General features: G+C 43.1%; 1 protein-coding gene and 1 pseudogene across 2 annotated transcripts in view; one reads left to right on the top strand and one right to left on the bottom strand.

Annotated features, from left to right (window-relative positions):
• Window positions 1-24,208, bottom strand: part of ARHGEF3 (Rho guanine nucleotide exchange factor 3) — a 341,163-nt gene that overhangs the window by 209,206 nt on the left and 107,749 nt on the right. For both annotated transcript variants that reach the window (XM_074403626.1, XM_010347004.3), the window contains exon 2: window positions 23,874-23,940. In XM_074403626.1, the coding sequence (XP_074259727.1) occupies window positions 23,874-23,909 (36 nt within the window). In that variant the 5' untranslated portion in view covers window positions 23,910-23,940. The remainder of the gene's footprint in view (window positions 1-23,873; window positions 23,941-24,208) is intronic.
• LOC120367218 (importin subunit alpha-1 pseudogene) lies at window positions 14,971-16,953 on the top strand (annotated as a pseudogene).

Genomic DNA, 24,208 nt, shown 5'->3' with positions numbered 1-24,208 from the left:
TAGATTATAATTACACAAGCTCCACGATGGGAAACATACCATGGGGTGGAAGGTATTTTTTAAAAGCCACGTGTCTTTTTGGCCAGGTGCGGTGGCTCATGCCTGTAATCCTAGCACTTTGGAAGGCCGAGGTGGGCAGATCACTTTACCCCAAGAGTTCAGGACCATCCTGGGCAATATGGCAAAACCCTGTCTCTATACAAAATACAAATATTAGCCGGGCATGGTGATGTGTGCCTGTAGCCCCAGCTACTTGAAAGGCTGAGGTGGGAGGATCACCTGAGCTCAGGAGGTCAAGGCTGTGAAGAGCCACGACTGTGCCACTGCACTCCAGCCTGGGTGACAGAGTTAGACCCTGTCTCAAAAAATAAAAATAAAAAAGCCACATATCTTCTTGATCCCCAATTCCTAAAACAAATTTGCAATCTGTAGTTATATGAGTTTCATAACTAAACCTAAGGGGAATACACAGCCTGCCATATTAGGTATTTTCTCTGATTTTCCCAAAGTGATATTCCAAAGTATTGTCCCAAGCAAGCACTCAGAACTCATAAAAGTAATGGGCCCAACACAGAAAGGCACCATTGAGCTACCTATTAATTCTTTGGAATATGAATCTTTTGGTCCAAGATGATTGCTATGATTTTTCTCTTGGCTGAGTATACAGTATCCATTCTTATCAAGATGCTTTCCTCCGCTCTCAAATATCCAAGTAAGATTTACGGGGTTTTTTTTTTGTTGTTGTTGTTATTGTTGTTGCTATTAGAAAAGGAAGACAGAATTCCTTCAGGTTCACTTCTACCAAGTTCTCACATTTGAAACTCCTCCACAAACATATGTGATGCCATATTTTAAAATTCCATCTTAAGTAAGCATGAGATTTAGGCCAATTCATTGAGTTTCTGACTTAGATTCATTTCTGTTGCCTGTTGGGGAGGATTTTTATTCTTAAACCTTAAAACCTAAGACTCCACTCAAAATTGGCATTCAAATATTTGTCTTATTACTTCAGCTTTTTGTCCCCTCAAATATAAAAATTAATATATGCACCCCATAGAAATGTAGGAAAGTTAAAAGTCATGTATAACCTCACTTACCAAAACCATTATTAATATTTCAGCATATTTTAAAAATCCTCTCAAGTGTATTTTTTTCACAGCCCAAATTGTACTGTATATACAATTTTGTTTCCTGCTTTTAAAAACATACCAATAACCATTTTCCTGGAATTAAACTCTTCCTCAACCTCCCCTTGTCACTTATAACTCATATGAACAAAATCACACTTTATACCAACTGCCTCACATTGGTGGACATTCATACTTTTTCCATTTTTTTCTGTAATTATAACTGCTGCAGCACTAAACATTTTCACTTATAAATCTTCGTCCATATCTCTGGTGACTTCCTTGGAATAGATTCCTAGTCGTGGAATTATTGGGCCAACAGCCTTACATATGCTTATGTTTCTTGACCCAAATAACCAAACTGCTTTTCAGAAAGAGGACCAAGTAACACTACCACTAAACGAATACCTGTGACAGAGTCCATCTCACTGTGCCATCACCAGTATTTTGTCATTTTTTAACATGCTAATTCTGAAGCTTTAAAAAATTTTGATTCCGGCTGGGTGCGGTGGCTCAAGCCTGTAATCCCAGCACTTTGGGAGGCCGAGGCGGGTGGATCACGAGGTCAAGAGATCGAGACCATCCTGGTCAACATGGCGAAACCCCGTCTCTACTAAAAATACAAAAAAATTAGCTGGGCATGGTGGCGCGTGCCTATAATCCCGGCTACTCAGGAGGCTGAGGCAGGAGAATTGCCTGAACCCAGGAGACGGAGGTTGCGGTGAGCCGAGATCGCGCCATTGCATGCCAGCCTGGGTAACAAGAGTGAAACTCCGTTTCAAAAAAAAAAAAAAATTTTTTTTTTGATTCCTCAGACTGACCTGCTGAGGTCAGAGATTTCAAATATTACCTCATTATCAAAATAACCTTCTTTTATCCTTCCAAACAAAATGTTAATTTGTCCCACATCAAAACTGCAAACATGAGAGGAATGTAGTCATTTGCTGGATATTTTCACTGGGCAATTAAGGTGCCATAATCAAGAAGCCAAGAACAGTTAGTTCAGTACCAGTCTGCGGCAGTATAGAGAGAAATGCGTGCGAAATAAAGTCAGAACCAAATCCACTGCCAAGTGTCACAAGATACACAAGATCTGAATTACCATCAGTCAACACCTATAGGAATACATAGAATATTCAAGAATATATCCAGACTACATTTAAAATTCATTCAACAGCTTTTTGCACAATGAATTTTCTTTCTTCCCTCTAAATTGGTACTTATCTCCAAATGCAGCAGGTATGTCTTTTTTATTTAAGGGCAAATCTACACAAAGAGCAAATGGTCCAGACTCAGTCTTCCATAACCTAGAGTCTGAATTGATTGCTGTATAAACGGAAAAAGGTTAAGTTTTTAATTTTTTTTTTTTTTTGAGACAGTGTCTCACTGTGTCACCCAGGCTGGAGTGCAGTGACACGATTACAGGTCACCATAGCCTTGACCTCCTGGGCTCAGGTGATCTTCCCAGCCCAGCCTCCCGAATAGCTGGGACCACAGGCATGTGCCACCACACCTGCTAATTTTTGTATTTTTTGTAGAGACAGGATTTCACCATGTTACCCAGGCTAGTCTTGAACTCCTGGGCTCAAAGGATTCACCCACCTTGGCCTCCCAAAATGCTGGATTACAGGCATGAGCCACCATGCCCAGCTGGAAAACGATTTTTAAACAGGAAAGTTTTTCTAGTATGCTAGAAATGTTTGGGGATTGATATGGTCTGGTTCTGTGTCCCCACCCAAATCTCATCTCAAATTGTAATCTCCATAAGCCCCACATGTACAGACAGGGTCTGGCGGGAGGTGACTGGATCATGGGGGCAGTTTCCCCCATGCTGTTCTTATGATAGTGAATGAGTTCTCATGAGATCTGACGGTTTCCTAAGTGTTTGACAGTTCTTCCTTCACACGTTTGCTCTCTCACCTGCTACCATGTAAGATGTGCCTACTTCCCCTTCCACTGTGACTGTAAGTTTCCTGAGGCCTCCACAGCCAGGCAAAACTGTGAGTCAATTAAACCTCTTTTCTTTTAAATTACCCAGTTTTGGGTATTTCTTTTCAGCAATGTGAAAACGGACTAATACCGGGATATATTCCTCACTTTCCCTTCCCAGGATATTTGCCCCACTTCACCAATGTTGCCCACAGCTCCTGCTGAGTGAGTGTGACAGAAGAATAGTCCTAGCAGGGATGGAGGGAATATTTACTGAGCAGTTACTATGTCACCAACCCAGTGTTAAATACTTGATATGAGGCCCGGTGCAGTGGCTCATACCTGTAATCCCAGCACTTTGGGAGGGCAAAGTGGGCAGATCACAAGGTCAGGAATTGGAGACCAGCCTGGCTAATATGGTGAAACTTCGTTTCTACTAGAAATACAAAAATTAGCTGGGCGTGGTGGCTCTCGCCTGTCGTCTCAGCTACCCGGGAGGCTGAGGCAGGAGAATCACTTGAACCCAGGAGGCAGAGGTTGCAATGAGCTGAGATTGCACCACTGCACTGCAGCCTGGGTGACAGAGTGAGTCTCCATCTCTCTCTCTCTCTCTCTCTCTCTCTCTCTCTCTCTCTCTCTCACACACACACACACACACAAACACACACACACACAAACTTGATATGATTATTTAAGTTAATCCCCATAATAACCCTATGAGCTACATACAATTTCAAATGGGGAATCTGAATCTCGGTAAGGCCGATTATTTGCCCAAACTGGTAAAGGACAGATCTATTTGACCTTGACTTTCTGGCACAGATGACTGAAGCAAGAGGTAGACAAGCCCTTTTAAGAGCTGGCCAGCAGACTGCACACCACTTGTGAAGCCCAGTGCAAGAAAGATGAACTGATGCAATTGAAGTTTCCCTAGGGATTGGGGGATGGGTAAACTGAGACTATGCCATAAGCTGCAGGAGAGCGAACTGCCGAAAGATCATGCCAAATTGGTCCAGAGCCAGCATCATGACAAGCCCAACAGTGACACAAGGAGAAGACACCGGGAACAGAACCTATAGGTCAGTAACAAGTGAGGGCAGAGAAAGGGAATGAAACTGACCCATAAAGAGAAGGTCCTAGGTTCCTGCAACTATATAGTCTCTTATTAAAAAGCCATTTTCTTGGGTAATGCACCAAGTACCTATTCTTTGTCAAAAACTCTGTCTAAAATATCCACCAAGAAATGAAAGCAGAGTTGCTCCCCACTCAGGGTCTGGGCTCTCATCAGCATCTACCCTGCGTAGCAAGTTAGCATCACTAGTAACAACCCAACCTCTTAATAAGATGCAGGTCACTGGCATCCCTTTGGACATTTTCCTGCCTAAAAGTATTTAACCTAAAACAAACTAAGTCTTTAGACCCAAATTACCAGATTACAAAAAATATATAGTGCTGAGGAATAAGTTAAATGACATCACAAGGAAGCAGTCAGATAAACCCAAATGTGGGAGACATTCCAAAGTTTTGTGGGTTTTTTTGAGACAGGATCTCACTCTGTTGCCAAAGCCGGACTGCAATGGCACAATCACAGTTCACTGCAGCCTCGAACTCCAGAGCTCAAGTGATCCTCCCATCTCAGCCGCCCAAGGAGCTGAGACTATAGGCATGCACCACCACGCCCAGCTAATTTTTGTATTTTTTATAGAGGCAGGTTTCACCATGTTGCCTAGGCTGGTCTTGAATTCCTGAGCTCAAGCAATCCACCAGCCTTGACCTCCCAAAGTGCTGGGATTACAGGCATGAGCCACTGTGCCCGGCCTCCAAAGTTTCAAAAGACAAATTTCAAAAGTTTCAAAAATTGGAGGGATGAGGGGAGTATTTGAGAATCAAAAAGGGTTAAGAAATACAACAAAATGAAATCATGGTCCTTGATTGGATAAAAACAAATAAACAAGAAATCCAGCTAGATGTAGTGCATAATTCTTGAATGATTTGGGGGAAAACCAGTTATAAAAGACAACTGAGAAAATATGAATATGGACTGAATATTATGAAATGTTGGAGAATTATTGGTAACTTAGGTTTGATGATGATACTATGATAATGTCGGAAAATGTCCTCGTAATCAGGACATATATGCTGAAATATTTAGAAGTGAAGAATCATAGTATCTGTAATTGTGTTACTTTGGAACGGTTTAGTAAAATAAAGCCAAACAGTATCAACCATTAGAGACAAACAGGTAAAAGCAAATGTTAGGAGCTGTTGATTCTAGATGGTGAGTGTTTGTTGCGCTTTTTAAAATTTTCCATATGTTTGAAATTTTTCATAAAAGTTGAAAAATAGCACACAATAAATAAGAATCACGGAAACCACACAGGGAGACACCACATGAAGGCAGACCTCTCTTCTCCCAATAGACCACACTCAATAATGCCTCCTCCCTGCTAGAACAAGTATTATATATACATCTTCAGTTTAGCCCCAGACAAAGCTGTTGCTTGTTTTTAGGGGGTAGGCTGCACCAAAAGCCCATGTTAACATCTAGTATCACCATCACTCCAATAAGATAAACAGAGGAAATGACAGAGTCACCCATCTCACTTGTGCCGAGTCATACATTTTCTCCCCATCCTCTTTTTAATGAAGTGGTTTAGTTAAACCTGCATAAATTTAATGCACTTCCCTGAAGTCCGACCTTTACACTTAACACAAATTCTCATCTGTCCATAAAAAAGTGATCAGTCTCATTCCCCTTTTTCTGTAAATGAAATGTTAGGTCAAATCAGCCCTGAGATACACAAACACGTCATGTGTTAGCAGTATGCTGCTGTACAGAATGTCTCCTCTTCCCTGAACATGCGTTAACCAAGGGGTTAGGCACTGGTGGTCCCTGTTGCTGCTACCGCGTCTAATCCCGCTGCCTTTATTTGCAGCACTACAAGGGGGTTGGCAGTAACAGTCATGCACAAAAAGGCTGGTCCTGGAGTTGTGCTCATTGAGATTTCCAGGGTTGTACGGCAGAGCGAGCCTAAGTGGAGAATGACAAATGCAGGAGGCCCAAAAATCAAGGAAGAGAATTTTCACCATCATGCTTGTAGGGGGCAGCCTATTTCAAAATGGGCCCCATGCAATCAAGATTAATGATTATTTCTTATTAGAGACTCCTCATTTCAATTACTGAGGAAGAGTAAGTTTATAAGACTTATTCATCTTCCATAATAGAATATATTTTAAGTGATATTACTTATAAACAAGTGGTTAGTAAGCAAAATGTGGCACCTAACATAGACAAGAAGGGTTGGAAGGAGCAAAAGATACCTAATATACACATACATGAGGCATCTGGTTCCTACATGCTATACCCTAAACATGCATGACTCTTTCGAGGCACTAAATATACAGAGGTACTAATAATACATGAGCACCTAACATACATGAGGCCTTAACTCGGCTCTCCATTGGAGATACCTATTCTAGTCTCATGTGTCTTCTGCCCAAGAAATAGAAATTAGCCAGCTGTTCATCCAGCTAATTGGCAAACTGCAGTACAGACCAGGCGTACTTGTTCCTGAGTCTCTTCGGTAAAGCTAGTGAGTTTCTCACTTGAAGTTCAACTCCAGTCCTTGTAATTGCATTGTCGGTGGGGAAGGCTGACACTGTACAGAGAGACAGGACATACGAATGTTGCAAAGCCCAAGACTCAGGTTGTGCGGTCCTTCCATCCTGCCTGCACTCTCTGTCAAGTGTGTTAATGGATCCCATCTTTTGCCCCTTGCTTCTAGCTGTGTATTTGAATTGATTTAATGGGCAGTATGATTTGGGCATTTAGAGGGGAGTGGTATTAGAGTCACAATCCAATCTAGTCCAGTCTATTCAGTGGGCCGTACTCACTGTGAAGAGGAAAAAATCGATGACAGAGAAGAAAATCCAGTAACAAGACTTTTACCAGCCCCCTACACAAGAAGCTTCAATTCCCATTCCTAGATTTAGATACAGACAGAAAGAGAAAATAAACCCAACATGGAGGAAAAAAGGGGAAGTTTCAGCTTTAGAAAAGGGGGGGTTTTCTAAATAGGTATGTTCCCCTCAGTTCTCAACATCACCATCTCCTTTCACGCTTTCACATACGTAAGGGTCTTTCGGAGGTAGCAAGATCACTATCAGGACATTTTGTGTGTGTGTAATAAAGACTACATTTGATTAAAACTAAAAATAAAAATTTCCATGAAAAGTCAATGTGACTAACCACAAAAAAATACTGAGACTGATTCTTGGACCATTTTCTGTTGAAAACCCCTAACTGTACTTCACTACTTCCCAACAGTCTAGAAATGGCCTTAGCTTAAGCCATTTCAGAACACAATTTTCTAGGACCTGCTATTATTTTTATTCATTGCAAGGACTATTATGTTTTATGTCTTGCTGAATAGCTTGCCAAACAGACTATTCTTGCTCCCAGAACAGACTGTCTGGGTTGGAAAAAAAAAAAAAATCAATAACTAAATGGACTGCTTCTAACCAAAGATGAAAGAAGAGGAGTTAGGAGTTTTGCCCACACGGAGTCAGACCCTGGGAGTCAGGATGATTACCTTTTATGATAGGAGGAGAGATGGGGAAGAATTTTGTAGGCAAGAATTGTTTGTATCTGCCCCAGAGCTGCCTTCTTCAAGAAACTGCCCCTTCTCTCCCATTGTTACTATGGTTACCATGGAAGTCACCATGGTATTACAGCATAATTCCACTCCCTGGCCACTGCTGATTGGTCCAAGGATATCCACCTGACCCAAGTTGGACCAATCAGAATCCCTCCTTAGTAATTCTGGCTCTAAGTGAGAGAAGACTTGTCTCTCTGTGGATGGCTGCATTTCCACTGTATGGAGAAATGGAAAAAGTCATTTGGCCAAGCAAATGTGGTAACAGAGAGGAGTCAGGAATCCTCATGGGCTTCCAGTGCTTGGTTCCAGGTACTTCTGAGGCTCCACTGCATTCCACGAAATACTTCCCATACTCCTCTACCTTTGAAAACTCTCCTTGCGGCCAGGCACAGTGGCTCAAGCTCGTAATCCCAGCACTTTGGGAGGCTGAGGTGGGGGGGCGGGATGGATCACAAGATCAGGAGTTCAAGACCAGCCTGCCCAATATGGTGAAACCCCATCTCTACTAAAAATGCAAAAAATTGGCTGGGCGTGGTGGCACGTGCCTGTAATCCCAGTTACTCTGGAGGCTGAGGCAGGAGAATCACTTCAACCAGGAAGCTGGAGATTGCAGTGAGCCGAGATGGCACCGCTGTACTCCAGCCTGAGCAACTGAGCGAGACTCCGTCTCAAAAAAATAAACAAAAACAAACACAAACAAACAAACAAACAATCTCCTTGCTTAAGCTAATTTGAGTTCCTATCACTTGCGACCAAGATTTCCTAATTAACCCAGCAGGTCAAAGTAAAAGCATATTTCACCCTGCATAACTCTGAAACTAAAAAGGGACTAAGCAAGGACTAATCAAAATGATAACTATATAAAATAAACAGGCATCTATAAACTCAAAAATGTAAATCTGCTCAACTGGCACACAAGCCGACTGTTAATTCCCACAGACCTCACATATGGCCAGAAAAAGAAATTGCTTTGAATCTAAGAATGAGCTCCAATGTTCTGGCATATTTTTGGTGTCAGCAGGTTGAAGATGACATGAGCGTTCCCTCCCTCACATGTGTCAGGATCTACACAGGCTGGATTCTCTACTGTCTGCAGGGACATGAGACAAGCAGGACTAAGTGGAAACCCGGGGATGAGTGGTTTTGCCTTTATGAGGGGGCAGCTTACATTTTTTTTTTATTTAATTTTTTTTTTATTGCATTTTAGGTTTGGGGGTACATGTGATGAACATGCAAGATTGTTGCATAGGTACGCACTTGGCAGTGTGGTTTGCTGCCTTCCGTCCCCTCACCTGTATCTGTCATTTCTCCCCATGCTATCTCTTCCCACCGCCCCACCCCCCGCCCCTCCCCCATTTCCCCCCAACGGACCCCAGTGTGTAGTGCTCCCCTCCCTGTGTCCATGTGTTCTCATTGTTCAACACCCACCTATGAGTGAGAATATATGGTGTTTGATTTTCTGCTCTTGTGTCAGTTTGCTGAGAATGATGGTTTCCAGGTTCATCCATGTCCCTACAAAGGACGTGAACTCATCGTTTTTGATGGCTGCGTAATATTCCATGGCGTATATGTACCACATTTTCCCTATCCAGTCTATCATCGTTGGGCATTTGGGTTGGTTCCAGGTCTTTGCGATTGTAAACAGTGCTGCAATGAACATTCGTGTGCACGTGTCCTTGTAGTAGAATGATTTATAATCCTTTGGATATATACCCGGTAATGGGATTGCTGGGTCAAATGGGATTTCTATTTTTAGGTCCTTGAGGAATCGCCACACTGTCTTCCACAATGGTTGAATTAATTTACACCCCCACCAACAGTGTAAAAGTGTTCCTATTTCTCCACATCCTCTCCAGCATCTGTTGTTTCCCGATTTTTTAATGATCGCCATTCTAAATGGTGTGAGATGGTATCTCAATGTGGTTTTGATTTGCATTTCTCTGATGACCAGTGATGATGAGCATTTTTTCATATGTTTCTTGGCCTCCTGTATGTCTTCTTTTGTAAAGTATCTGTTCATATCCTTCGCCCATTTTTGAATAGGCTTGTTTGTTTTTTTCTTGTACATTTTTAAAGCATCTGTTAAATATTTATCTTAGAAAACAGTTGTATCAGGAATAAGAGAACTCTAGTTTATGGAGCTAATATTTTCTGCATGCTTACCTACATGAGAGGCATTCTTCAGGTCACTATATATATATATATATATATATCATTACTAAGTCTCTGGTTTTCAGAATATGGCATTATTGTCCATATCCATTTTGCAGATAAGAGACCGAATGCTCTGAAATGTGTCTGAAGCCCCCAATCTGGCATTCTGACCCCAAAGCATGTACCTTTTCACCATGTAAGTTGCTATGGCTGCCAAGCACTATCTACCAAACTCAGACTCTGGGCTGACCAATAAAACTGCTAACCCCAAGGGCGCATGGAAGTAGCCTCCAGATTGACTCTCAGGGAGGTGGGGAGGACTGGGAGAGGAGGTAGGGGCAAACATCTTGAAGCACGGCAGGGTACAGCACAGCATGTGCCAGCCCCTTCTGTGCACCCAGACTTCATCAGTCCCCAGAGGCTTAGCCCCAACACATGATCTAGTTGTTTTTTTTTTTTTTTTTTGAGACAGTCTCACTCTGTCACCAGGCTGGAGTGCAGTGGCTTGTTCTCAGCTCACTGCAATCTCTGCCTCCTGGGTTCAAGCCTCCTGGTCTTGAACTCTCGGCCTCCCAGGTAGCTGGGATCACAGGTGTGCACCACCACATCTGGCTAATATTTGTATTTTTAGTAGAGATGGGGTTTTGCCATGTTGGCCGGGCTGGTCTCAAACTCCTGACCTCAAGTGATCCACCTGCCTTGGCCTTCCAAAGTGCTGGAATTACAGGCAGGGGGCACCATGCCCAGACTACAGCACACGTTCAATGAAACATCCTGATGTGTCTAAGACCTGAAACGTATAAAATAATCGTCCTCTGGCTTGTAGAAGACTATGATTGTGGAAGGAGTTCTTTTTTAATTATTCTAAGTTTATTGTTTTGCTAATTTTAAAGGCAATACATACTCTCTTTAAAAAATTCAGACATTACAAATAATATGTAACGAATACAACAACAGTTCACTGGGACTTCATCTACTCCATATTGTCAGTCAACAGTGACTTTTTTCTATGTATATATTAACATATTTTTCCCTATAAAAAGGGATCGTTTTAGTTTTTATGGTTTTAATTTGCTTTTCTTTAGTTATGGTTTAAATTTTTAAGTATATGTTTCACATTATATGCTTCTATATAATCGCATTGTTGAAAACACAGGCTCTGAAACCAGACTGACTGGGTTCAGAAGTTACATCCACTACTTAACTGCCGTGGGTCTTTGAGAATGACTCTGGTAGAAGTTTTCCCATTTGAAAACTGAGGATAATAATAATATTGACTAAATAGCAGTGTAGAGGGATGTGATTACTAGCAAAGTACTAGGAGTAGTAGTTAGCACATTCCAAAGGCTAATAAATGAAATGCATTATTATTGCTATTGTTTTTATTATAGGGATAGCCCATTTTATTGCACTTCGCTTTATTGCACTTTGCAGGTATTTTTTTACAAACTGAAGGTTTGTGGTAAACCTGCATTGAGCAAATCTATCAGTGCCATTTTTCCAACAGTATATGCTCAATTCACATCTCTGCATCACATTTTGTTAATTCAAATTCAATAGTTCAAACTTTTTCATTATTATATATCTGTTGTGGTGATCTCTGATCAGTGATCTTTGATCTATTGTAATTGTTTTGGGGTGCCATGAACTACGCTCATATAAGATGACGAGTTTAATCAAGAAATGTGTGTGTCCTGACTACTCATCAACCAGCCATCCCATCTCTCTCCCTCTCCTCGGGCCTCCCTATTCCCTGAGACACGCTAATATTGAAATTAGGCCATTTAATAACCCTAGAGTGGTCTCTAAGTGTTAAAGTGAAAGGAAGAGTTGCTTATCTCTCACTTTTAAGTCAAAAGCTAGAAATGATTAAGCTTAGTGAGGAAGGCACATTCAAAGTTGAGACAGGCTGAAAAGTGAGGCCTGTTGTACCCAACAGCCAAGTTGTAAATGCAAAGAAAAGTTCTTGAAGGAAATTGAAAGTGCCACTCCAGTGAACACACAAAAAGATAAGAATGCAAAACAGCCTTATCACTGATAGAGAGAAAGTTTCAGTGGTCTGGATAGAAGATCAAACCAGCCACAACATTCCTTTAAGCCAAAGCCTAATCCAGAGCAAGGCCCTATCTCTCTTCAATTCTATGAAGGTGTGAGGAAGCGGCAGAAGAAAAATTTGAAGCTAACAGAGGTTGGTTAGTTCATGAGGTTTAAGGAAAGAAACCATTTTCATAGCATAAAAGTGCAAGATGAAGCAGCAAGTCCTGATGTAGAAGCTGCAGCAAGCTATCGAGATCTGGCTATGGTAATCAACAAAGGTGGTGGTGACACTAAACAATTGCCAATGTAGATGAAAAAGGCTTATCTTGGAAGAAGATGCCATCTAGGGCTTTCCTAGCTAGGCAAAAGGCAATGCATGGCTTCAAAGGACAGGATGACTGACTTTCTTTCTTTCTTCTTTCTTTTTTGAGATGGAGTTTCACTTGTGTTGCCCAGGCTGGAGTGCAATGGCACAATCTCAGCTCACTGCAACCTCCACCTCCTGAGTTCAAGCAACTGTCCTCCCTCAGCCTCCTGAGTAGCTGTGATTACAGGCATGCGCCACCATGCCCAGCTAATTTTGCATTTTTAGTACAAATGGGGTTTCTCCATGTTGGTCAGGCTGGTCTCGAGCTCCTGACCTCAAGTAATCTGCTCACCCTGGCCTCTCAAAGTGTTGGGATTACAGGTGTGAGCCACCGCGCCCAGCCAGGATGATTTTCTTATTAGGGGCTGAGGCAGTGGTGACTTTAAGTTGAAGCCAATACTTACTGACCATTCTGCAAATCCTAGGGCCCTTAAGAATGCTGCTAAATCTGCTTTGCCTGTGCTCCATAAAGAGAACAACAAAGCCTAAATGACAGCACATCTGTTTGCAGGATGATTTACTGAATATTTTAGCCCACTCTTGAGACTTACCACTTGGGAAAAAAGATTCCTTTTCAAGTATTACTGCTCACTGACAATGCACCTGGTCACCCAAGAGCTTTGATAGAGCTGTACAAGGAGATTAATGCTGTTTTCATGCCTGCTTACTCAACATCAATTCTGCCGCCCATGGATAGAGGAGTCATTTTGACTTCCAGGTTTGTTACTTAAGAAATACATCTCTTTAGGTTGGGCATGGTGGCTCACTCACCACTGTAATCCCAGCATTTTGAGAGGCCAAGGTCGGTGGATCACTTGAGGTCAGGAGTTCAAGACCAACCTGATCAACATGGTGAAATGCTGTCTCTACTAAAAATACAAAAATTAGCCAGGTGTGGTGGCACTCACCTATAATCCCAGCTACTTGGGAGGCTGAGGCAGGAGAATCACTTTCACTCAGGAGGCAGAGGTTGCAGTGAGCCAAGATCGCGCCACTGCACACCAGCCTGGGTGAAAAAGAGAGACTCTGACTAAAAAAAAAAAAAAAAAGTTTCTTTGGGAAGATGAGGTGGGTGGATCTCTTGAGGTCAGGAGTTCGAGACCAGCCTGACCATATGATAAAACGCCATCTCTACTAAAAAATACTAAAAATACAAAACATTAGCCAAGTGTTGTGGCAGACCTCTATAATCCTAACTACTTAGGAGGCTGAGGCAGGAGAATCACTTGAACCCAAAAGGTGGAGGTTGCACTAGAGCCGAGATCACGCCACTGTACTCCAGCCTGGGTGACAGAGCGAGAGTCCATCAAAAAAAAAACCAAAAAACCCAAAAACATATCATAAGGCTACAGTGGCCATAGTGTTTCCTCTAGTGGCTGTGGGCAAAGTAGATTGAAAATCTTCTGTAAAGGATTCACCATTTTAGATGCCATTAAGAACACTCATGATTCATGGGCAGAGGTCAAAATACCAACATTAATGGGAGTTTGGAAGAAGTGAATTCCAACCCTCATGGATGACACTGAGGGCTTTATGACTTCCATGGAGGACGTCACTGCAGATGCGGTAAAAATAGCAAGAGAACTAGAATTAGAAGTGGAGCCTGAAAATGTGACTGAATTGCTGCAATCTCATGACGAAGCTTGAACGGATGAGGAGTTGCTTCTTCTGGATGAGCAAAGAAAGGTGGTTTCTTTCTTTGCTTCCCCCCCCCCGCCCCCCCGCCAACAACAGAGTATCATTTTGTCACCCAGGATGGAGTACAGTGGTGTTATCTCGGCACACTGCAACCTCTGCCTTTCGGGTTCAAGCAATTCTCCTGCTTCAGCCTCCTGAGTAGCTGGGACTACAGGTACACGCCACCACGCTCGGCTAATTTTTGTATTTTTAGTAGAGATGAAGTTTCACCATGTTGGCCAGGCTGGTCTCGAACTCCTGACTTCAAGTAATCCACCCGCCTCGTCCTCCCAAAGTGCTGGGATTACAGGCGTGAGTCTCCGCACTTAGCCAAAAATGGTTTCTTGAGATGGAATCTACTTGTAGCAAAGATGCTGTGAACATTCTTGAAATGGTAACAAAACATTTAGAATATTCCATAAACTGAACTAATAAAGGAAGCAGCAGGATCTGATAGGATCTGATAGTTCTCCTATGGGTTAAATGCATCACATACTATAGAGAAATATTTCATGAAAGGAAAGAGTCAATCAATGCAACAAATGTCATTGTTGACTTATTTTATGAAATTGCTGCAACCACCAGCCTGTTCCTTCAGCAGTCATCAACACTGGGGCAAGACTCTTCTCTAGCAAAATGATTACAGCTTGCTGAAGCCAAAACATTCATCTTACTCACTTTATTGCGCTACTGACTTTATTGTGGTGGTCTGGAACTGAACCAGCAATGTCTCTGAGGCATGCCTGTACTTTCATAATTTAAAAATATTTGTAAATTATTAGTTATAATGTACAATTTGACTCTGATTACTGGTCATATGTATTTTCTCTTCTATGCTGCCTATTCTGATCCATTAACTGTTTTCCTATTAGATTTTCGCATTTGTGTTACTGCTTTCCCAGAGTCCTTTGTGTATTAGGTTAGTGTGAGGTGAATATTACACTTGCCAAAAATTTCATACTAAAGTTCCAAACAAGTGCTGGCCAAGAACATGTGCTTTAGAATGAGATGAGGACACACGGTCTTTGAGCTGAGCCGAGGTGGTCGCTTGTAGCGCAGCCTCCCTACAGCCGCGGATCCCCGCTTAAGCCTCCTGTGGAAGCCCGGGCCCGCTTCGCAGCTTTCTCCCTTTGTCTCATAACCATGTCCACCAATGAGAATGCACATACACCAGCTGCCCGTCTTAACAGATTCAAGAACAAGGGAAAAGACAGTACAGAAATGAGGCGTCGCAGAATAGAAGTCAATGTGGAGCTGAGGAAAGCTAAGAAGGATGATCAGATGCTGAAGAGGAGAAATGTAAGCTCATTTCCTGATGATGCTACTTCTCCACTGCAGGAAAACCGCAACAACCAGGGCACTGTAAATTGGTCTGTTGATGACATTGTCAAAGGGATAAATAGCAACAACGTGGAAAATCAGCTCCAAGCTACTCAAGCTGCCAGGAAACTACTTTCTAGAGAAAAACAGCCCCCCATAGACAACATAATCCGGGCTGGTTTGATTCCAAAATTTGTGTCCTTCTTGGGCAGAACTGATTGTAGTCCCATTCAGTTTGAATCTGCTTGGGCACTCACTAACATTGCTTCTGGGACATCAGAACAAACCAAGGCTGTGGTAGATGGAGGTGCCATCCCAGCATTCATTTCTCTGTTGGCATCTCCCCATGCTCACATCAGTGAACAAGCTGTATGGGCTCTAGGAAACATTGCAGGTGATGGCTCAGTGTTCCGAGACTTGGTTATTAGGTACGGTGCAGTTGACCCACTCTTGGCTCTTCTTGCAGTTCATGTCATCTTTGGCGTGTGGTTACTTACGTAATCTTACCTGGACACTTTCAAATCTTTGCCGCAACAAGAATCCTGCACCCCCGTTAGATGCTGTTGAGCAGATTCTTCCTACCTTAGTTCGGCTCCTGCATCATGATGATCCAGAAGTATTAGCAGATACTTGCTGGGCTATTTCCTACCTTACTGATGGTCCAAATGAACGAATTGACATGGTCGTGAAAACAGGAGTTGTGCCCCAACTTGTGAAGCTTCTAGGAGCTTCTGAATTGCCAATTGTGACTCCTGCACTACGAGCCATAGGGAATATTGTCACTGGTACAGATGAGCAGACTCAGGTTGTGACCGATGCAGGAGCGCTTGCCATCTTTCCCAACCTGCTCACCAACCCCAAAACTAACATTCAGAAGGAAGCTACATGGACAATGTCAAACATCACAGCTGGCCCTCAGGACCAGATACAGCAAGTTGTGAATCATGGATTAGTCCAATTCCTTGTCAGTGTTCTTTCTGAGGCAGATTTTAAGACACAAAAGGAAGCTGTATGGGCTGTGACCAACTATACCAGTGGTGGAACAGTTGAACAGATTGTGTACCTTGTTCATTGTGGCGTAATAGAACCGTTGATGAACCTTTTAACTGCAAAAGATACCAAGATTATTCTGGTTATCCTGGATGCCATTTCAAATATCTTTCAGGCTGCTGAGAAACTAGGTGAAACTGAGAAACTTAGTATAATGATTGAAGAATGTGGAGGCTTAGACAAAATTGAAGCTCTGCAAAACCATGAAAATGAATCTGTGTATAAGGCTTCATTAAACTTAATTGAGAAGTATTTCTCTGTAGAGGAAGAGGAAGATCAAAATGTTGTGCCAGAAACTACCTCTGAAGGCTATACCTTCCAAGTTCAGGATGGGACTCCTGGGACCTTTAACTTTTAGATCATGTAGCTGAGGTATAAATCTGTTGTGTACTATGTTTGGTATTTTGTCTTCCTGTTTCTCTACGAAGAACTCTTTATAAATGTGGTTTGTTATTGTAGCACTTTTTACACTGAAACTATACTTGAACAGTTCCAACTGTACATACTATATGAAGCTTGTCCTCTGGCTACATTTCTTACTTCTATGTGGAATTTCATATCTTGGCAGCCTCCTGTAAATAAACATTAAAACCCACCCTTTACTTCAAAAAAAAAAAAAAAAAAAAAAAAAGAATGAGATGAGGTCAGGTTCAAATCCTAGCTTCACCCTTATCTGTTGTGTGACTCTGGGCAAGCTGTTCCCTTCTCTAAACCTCTGTGTAGTAGGCAAAATTCTAAGATGGTCCCAAAGATTTCCATCCTCTAGTGTATACACCTTGTATAATCCTCACCCCTTGGGTACAAACAGAAGCTGGAAATGTCATGGGATATCACCCCCCTGACTGGGTAACTAATCACTGGCTTTTAGATGATCAAGAGAGAGATTATCTGAGTGGGCCTGATTTAGTCTGATGAGCCCTTAAAAGGCATTTGGCTCTTCCTGAAGTCAGAGAGATCTGAAGCACGAAAGGATACGATGTGAGGGAGATTCTCTACTGTTGACTTTAAAGATGACATGGCAAGCTCACTCAGGTGACCCCAAGCTGACACCCAGCAAGGCAATGAGAACCTCCTGACAACCACAAGGAACTGAATTCTTCCAACAGCCCAAATGAACTTGGAAGCAAACGCCAGGCCTCGGATGAAACTCTAGCCCTGACTCACAGCTTGATTTCAGTGTCATGAGATCTCAGGCACAGAACACGCTTACACCATGCCCTAACTTCTAATCTACAGAACTGCAAGCTAATGAATGGCTATTGTTTAAGCTGCTAAATTTCTGGTAATTTGTTACTTAACAATAGAATAGTAAGGTACTGTATTTTCTCATTTATAAAATGAGGATGAGGCTGAAACTACACCTCTTAAGATTTTTCTGGGAAATAATATATGCATAATGTGCTCAACACATTGCTGGCATGATGTAAGTGAATGCCAGGGGTTACATACCTGCGATAAATGAAGTTATTGCTATTGTTTTAGTGATTACCATTACAAAACTGGGGCAACAAATCATTTTTTCATACATCTAGAAAGGAAGATTAAAAGGTTTAAAATAAAGTCAAAGAGAGTAGAAGGAAGTCAAAAGGGATTCTGGGTGATGAAAAGTTTAAAAAAATCTTTTAAAAAGTTCTTCACATCTAACCTCCTTTGGGGACAAGGTATGTGTCATCAGCCTGGTTTTAAAGAGGTAATATACTCTAATAGCCTGGGAACAGAAAGTCCTGCATTCAAATGCTGACTCTGCCAATTGCTACACCTGGACTTTAGGCAAATAGCAGGGGTGGGGCTAAGTTTCCCCATCTTCGGAGTAGGAATAGACACTATCTATCACGCAGGACTGCCCTAGCCTGGCCTGGGGCTGATGTTCAATCAGCAAAAGTAAATGCACAAATTGAGGCTGCAAGGGAAGTGAAAGGTTTGCTGGCTTTTCCTGCAGTGTAGAGATGGAAAAGTCTCAATACAGGCTGACCTGGTGTGTTGTGAGCATTACAGACTCTGTCACTTTCCTGAGTTGTGAATTTCAGAGCAACTCCATCTGATCTTCAAGAAACATTCAGCTACACTGAGGTTTTGGCAACTTCTATAAACCGAGAATGGAAAGAGTCAAGGCAGTATGGAGAAGGCACAGGACCTACCGTCAAAAGACAAGGTTCTAGGCTTGATCTCTCCACTGTGGGTCACCCTTAGGAGTGGGCTCCATTATTTCCTGGCTGTGTCCAAGAACCAGACTCCCTTTCGGTGACAACACCAAACCCTTTCTTTGAGCAACTGCCCCTTCCCTACCTCAAGTGGGTCCAGTGGAGCTACCAGTTACAGAGCCTTGTCTGCCTGGCTCCCTGACTACGGAGGAAGGCAAATGACTAAGGCCTATCCAATCACAGTACCCCATCTTCTTGACCATAGTGACTGGTCAAAGCACAGCTATGTGACCCAAGCCCAGACAATCAGAGTCCTACACTAGGATTTCATATGTGGATCCTGGAAGCAAATCTCTCTTTCCTCTGGAAATGTGTGGCTACTTACGGTCACCCTGTTCCTTCAAAAATATCCACGTGTAGTAGGGGAAGACAAACCCAGTGGCAAAGCTGAGAAAAGGAGTACACCTGGAAACAGCTATGCCTGAAGCTTACCCACCTCAGTTTCCCTCAGTCACGTGAGCAACCAATTCCCTGTAGACTTGAGCTAGATTCAATTGAGTTTCTATCACTTATAACCCAGAGTCCTGACTAATATACAAGGTCTTGTTTTCTTCAACTAAATATTAAAAGGTTGGGGCTACAATGTCCGAATTTCCTTCTAAGCTCCAGAGTCTTAAAAATCTTCCCAAACGGACTAGACAAAAGCAAAGACCAGAGGCACTGGAGGAGACAAGACAAAAACGGCTCGGAATTTGGTCCATATTTAATTAAAACCTCAGTTCTGGCACCTGAAACAAAGCCTTGCTCACAACGGGTCCTGATTAAGCATTTCCTAGTTAACTAACAGACCATGGCAGGAGCTTTGCCCCGGAGACTTTCACGGTTCCAGGGTGTGTGTCTTCCTTGAGTCTCAGTGCCTCCACTCCACCCCAGTGAGGAGCTGCAGCAAACATTTTCACAAGAAAGGGAGGGAATTTGGAATTCTGAGCTCAGCACTGCCCCAACCAAATGGGAGCAGACGTGCAGGAGTACCTGATGGAGAAGCTGCCTCATAGCTAGACATCCTGCAATGCCCAGGGCCCCTCCTCCCTCAGCCTTCTCATTCCTCCCATTCTGTGGTGGTTTTCTCTTACTGTTCCTTCCACGTCCACTCCAACACAGACCATTCTCTCCGCTTCTCTTGGCGAATCCATCTGCAGCACCTGTGGAGCTGGGGAACGGTGGGCACAGCACCACGCCTTGCTCAGGAGGGTGGAGAAGGTCCTGGAGGGTCTGTAACACCCAGGGCCTCTGTCTCCTTAGACAAGCATGGGAACCGAAGGGCAGAGTGCACCCCGCAATTAATGAAGATGACAATCTGGGAAAGGGCTAAACCACTTGGTAAGGAGAGGGCATGTGTAATCTGAGTGTCAATAGCCTTTCCTGAGCCTCTCTATAGCTAAACACTCCAGTGGGGGGGGGGCGGAGGGGGGGAAAAGGAAAGACACAAATGCAACTGCTAATGTCTGAGGACTAACGGGGGTCTACAAGGAACGTTTCCAGGAGAGACAAAGACGGGGGTGCAATACAACTCACTCAGCAAGACTTTCGTTAAAGTTATTTTGAAATCTCTCTCTCTCCTCCCAAAAAGTCTGCTCCTCAGCCACCCAGATCTTGCCTACAAGCTTCTCCCACTGTACCTCTCCTCTAGAGTAATGTGGTTCCTTCTTCTCTTGCCTTTTCCAAATCATTTCTCACCATCACCTCTTCCTCCGCCTCATCCCCTTAAATTCACAAGTGCCTAGGCCCTCAGTGAGCAAACCTGGATCCTTTTTCTTTTTTTTTCCTTGAGACAAGGTCTCTCTTCATTGCCCAAGCTGGTGGGCAGAGGCTCAATCATCACTCACTGCAGGCTTGAACTCCTGGGTTCAAGTGGTCCTCCCACCTCAGCTTCCCCGGTAGCTTGGAGTACAGGCACAGGCCACTATGCCCAGCTAACTTTTGGGTTTATTTTTGTTTTGTAGAGACAGGGTCGTGCTTTGTTGCCCAGGCTGGTCTTGAACTCCTGGGCTCAAGTGATTCTCCTGCCTCAGCCTCCCAAAGTGCTGGGATGACAGGCATGAGCCGCTGTGCCCGGCCTGGATCCCTTTTCTTTGCAAGCTAAAGAGGAATGAAATTGCAAATGCTTATAATACAATGGTTTTCTCCAACAGATACATAAATGTGGAAAATTTTCTAGCATGGGGATTCTGAAACCTTCCTTTCTAAATAAAGAAGAAAGCAGTGTTCACAAAAAGCATACCCTGCTCTAGAAGAGCACGCACAGCCCAGTCTAACAGACCTGGGAGTCAGATTTCATTACAGAAGATGTGTCAGCTAGATGATGCCTCACACATCTTCATCCTAGAATTCTGTATCCTTCTCATTCTTCAATTTTAATTACCATAATGACAATTACAAAGTGCCTCCTGGCTGGGAGTGAGGGTGTTTCCACTTGGTTGGGTTCCCTTCCACAGTCCTTGACCATGTCACTGTGGATTATACTCTGAGGCGAAGAGAGATCAGTTTGGTCAAAGAGGAATCTGGCCAGGCCCTGAACTTTCTCCCTCTGGCATATCTTGATGTCAGTTTGTCTAACTTTATCAATAAGCCTCAGGGCCCAGAAATCAAGGCAAGGACAGGAGATCAAGATAAAACACCACAAATGGCTTAATCACCTAACACACAACTTTTGCTGTTTGGGAAAATCTTGTGAGCTAGCTAAGAATATGAAGGCTCAACCTGAAGGCAACATGGCACTGAATTCTGAAACCTACTTGGTTGCAATTAGCCAAGGGCAGGGTTTGTGGGTTTTTTTTTTTCTTCTTCTTCTTCAGTGAACTACTACTTTTATTTTATTTATTTATTGAGACAGAGTCCCACCATGTTGCCCAGATTAGACTCAGACTCCCGGGCTCAAGCAATCCTCCTGCCTAATCCTCCTGAGTACCTGACATTACAGGTGTATGCCATGGTACCCAGAACATTAATGTGACTATTGTCTTAGAGAGATTTGGCAAGGATGGGGCCAACAGAGGGTCACTTAAACCAAGTAGATATCTAACAAGTTCTGTAACCCAGAGTTGTGCTAAAAAAATTTCACAGAACATTTTTCAAGGGAAAACAGTTGAAGAGGTCTTGTGGCAGTAGGTGGGGTTAGTCAGTTGTCCCAGTTAGCCTGGTTCCAGGGAGTCTCCTGATGTGCAGCACTTTCAGTGCTCAACCCAGAACAGTCCCTGGGCAAACTTGGATGGTTGCTCACTCCATATGTACCCACAGGCCTTGGCTAATGACCATCATTGGAGCAGGAGGAGCGCACCACTGAAGGGAGATGGATAGGGCAAGCACTGAAAACAAAGGCCTTCAAAAAGGCTGACTTGCTCACAAGAGAGCTAATTGCTCTACAGGTCAAAATTGACCGTTAATGTCAATTACCCAAAGTACGTACCATCTATTTGGTCTACAGAGGGTTTCATGATCGATGACTTTGGGAAATGCGACGAATGCCACCAATTCTCCATCAACACATCAAAGACTCTGAGAAGTCCTCCAGCGTGAGGATATTTAGTTTGATACACTCGGTATGTCCCAAACAGATCTGACCACACAAGCCTTTTTTTTACTTCACGGTTATGATCATACAACTGGATACACTTTGAGAAATGGAGATCCTATCCACAAAACCATATATGACTAAGGAAGTGCGTGACTTGCCTTCAGTAAAACATGCACATCTATTTAAGAAGTCAACACATTTCTCTTTGCACTCAATAAAAAGCATATTGTAACTTGAGCTAAAATAGTTTCATGATCTATATTTATTTTTAATAAGACATTTGGGGAAAATTATTGAAATCTATACAGGATTTTAAAGTGTGAACAGAACCAGTCAGAACAGTATTAAAAAGACTAAAGACCTGAACTTGAAACCCAATCTAAGGAGAACATGTGGATGGACGCGAGAAAGGTATTTTGTGTCAGATGGATGTGAGAAAGGTATTTATTCATCTAACCAATTAATTAAGCATGGATGTGCTAGGCACTGTGCTAGGCCCAGAGATACAGTAGTGAACGAGAGAGAGAGACAAGGACGCCACATGCTTCATGCCTGAGTCTTCCTATCTTAAATTTCAGTAAGGGCTAAAAAGCACAATGGTAAGAAACTGCAGGGGTACATCGGAGATTCAAGAGCTCAGATTCAGGGGGTCGTCATGAGGACTTCCTCCCAGAGAGGGTGATGTCAAGACTGAGACCCAATGCATAAAGCGGGTGGCCGAGGAGCAGCGTGTGTAGGAGCGTGACGCTGGGCAGAGGGGAGCGTGCTCTAGGCAGAAGGAACATGTGCAAAGGCCTGGAGGTGGAAAAGAGCTCAGAGCAGTCTCTAAAGATGAAAGAATTTCGCTCCTGAGGTTAGCGCTGAACTCACTTTAGCACACAGTAGGACCTCCATACACTGTGACTATTATTATTATGTTACTATGACGCCGAGGAAGACCGCATCAGGAAGAAGTTCAGTCTGACCCTTCCTATACCTCTGTATCTCCCAAGCCTGGTTGATTGCCTTGTGCTTGGTCAAATTTTATGATTCCTAAAATCTGTTTAAAGCTTACAGACTTCTCCTTCTGGAAAACAAAGCTCCCTGTAAAGGCACAAATCTACATATTAATAAACTGTTCATTTCTGAGTTCTTTTCTCCTTCATTGTACGCTAATTCCCTCCAGTTCCGATGAAAACCGCCTCAATGCCTGCCTCGGCAACTTTGACACTTCTTGGCTTCTTTGCAAGATGCTTCCCGCAGCCCAAGACCTTCAGGGCAGGAGAATGTCAGCAGAAGCTTACTGGGCTACTTGAATTTCTTTTCCTCTTTTTTTTTTTTTTTTTTTTTTTTTTAAATTTAGGCAGCGTCTCACTCTGTTACACAGGCTGGAGTGCAGTGGCATGATCTCAGCTCACTGCAACCCCTGCCTCCTAGGCTCAAGCAATTCTCCTGCCTCTGCCTCCTGAGTAGCCAGGACTCCAGGCGCATGCCAGCATGCCAACCTAATTTTCGTACTTTTTTTGTAGAGTGGGGCTTCACCATGTTGCCTGGGCTGGTCTCAAACAATCCTCCCACATTGGCCTTCCCATGTGCTTGGACTAACGCCACTTGGAGTTTTACTTAACCCAGAACCACCGATTCAAATGTGACTTTCCCAAGTGGTAAAGCACTTGGAAACTCATCAGGAAAACCAATCCTGACAGTGGACTGAAACACTTAATGGAAATTCAAGACAATGAATTTCTTGATGGAAACTTTCACCAGGAAAACCAATCCTGACAGCATCCTTTCTGGAGGCCAGAGCATGTATCCAGAATAGGACATTTAACAGCAGGGGCTACCCAGGGCAGCACTTACCCCTCTGAAATTCCAGGCTTTAGGAGAGGAAAACATGGGAAAGTTGTTTTGCCGCTGCCGTTTAGGCCTAGAAGAAGAAAAAAGACAATGTATTCGTTATTCGGTGGCTGGATATTTAGAGGAAGTCACTGGTTTCAACTGCTGGTTTATCAAAAAGAGAGATGCCTCAAGAAATGGCCCAGACAAACAAGGTGGCTGGAGTTTTCGACAACTCTGCGATCTTCGGCAGCCGAATTCACTCCAAACTCCTTCTCAGTTCCCCAGCGGGAAAGCCCAGAGTCCCTTAAAATAGCTCTTCATCTGTATAAAATAAAATCTAACACGCAACCTGGATG

Source organism: Saimiri boliviensis, chromosome 8 (genome assembly GCF_048565385.1).
Source record: "Saimiri boliviensis isolate mSaiBol1 chromosome 8, mSaiBol1.pri, whole genome shotgun sequence".
In the NCBI taxonomy this organism is placed as follows: Eukaryota; Metazoa; Chordata; class Mammalia; order Primates; family Cebidae; genus Saimiri; species Saimiri boliviensis.
This window is presented reverse-complemented; position numbering and strand designations above follow the sequence as displayed.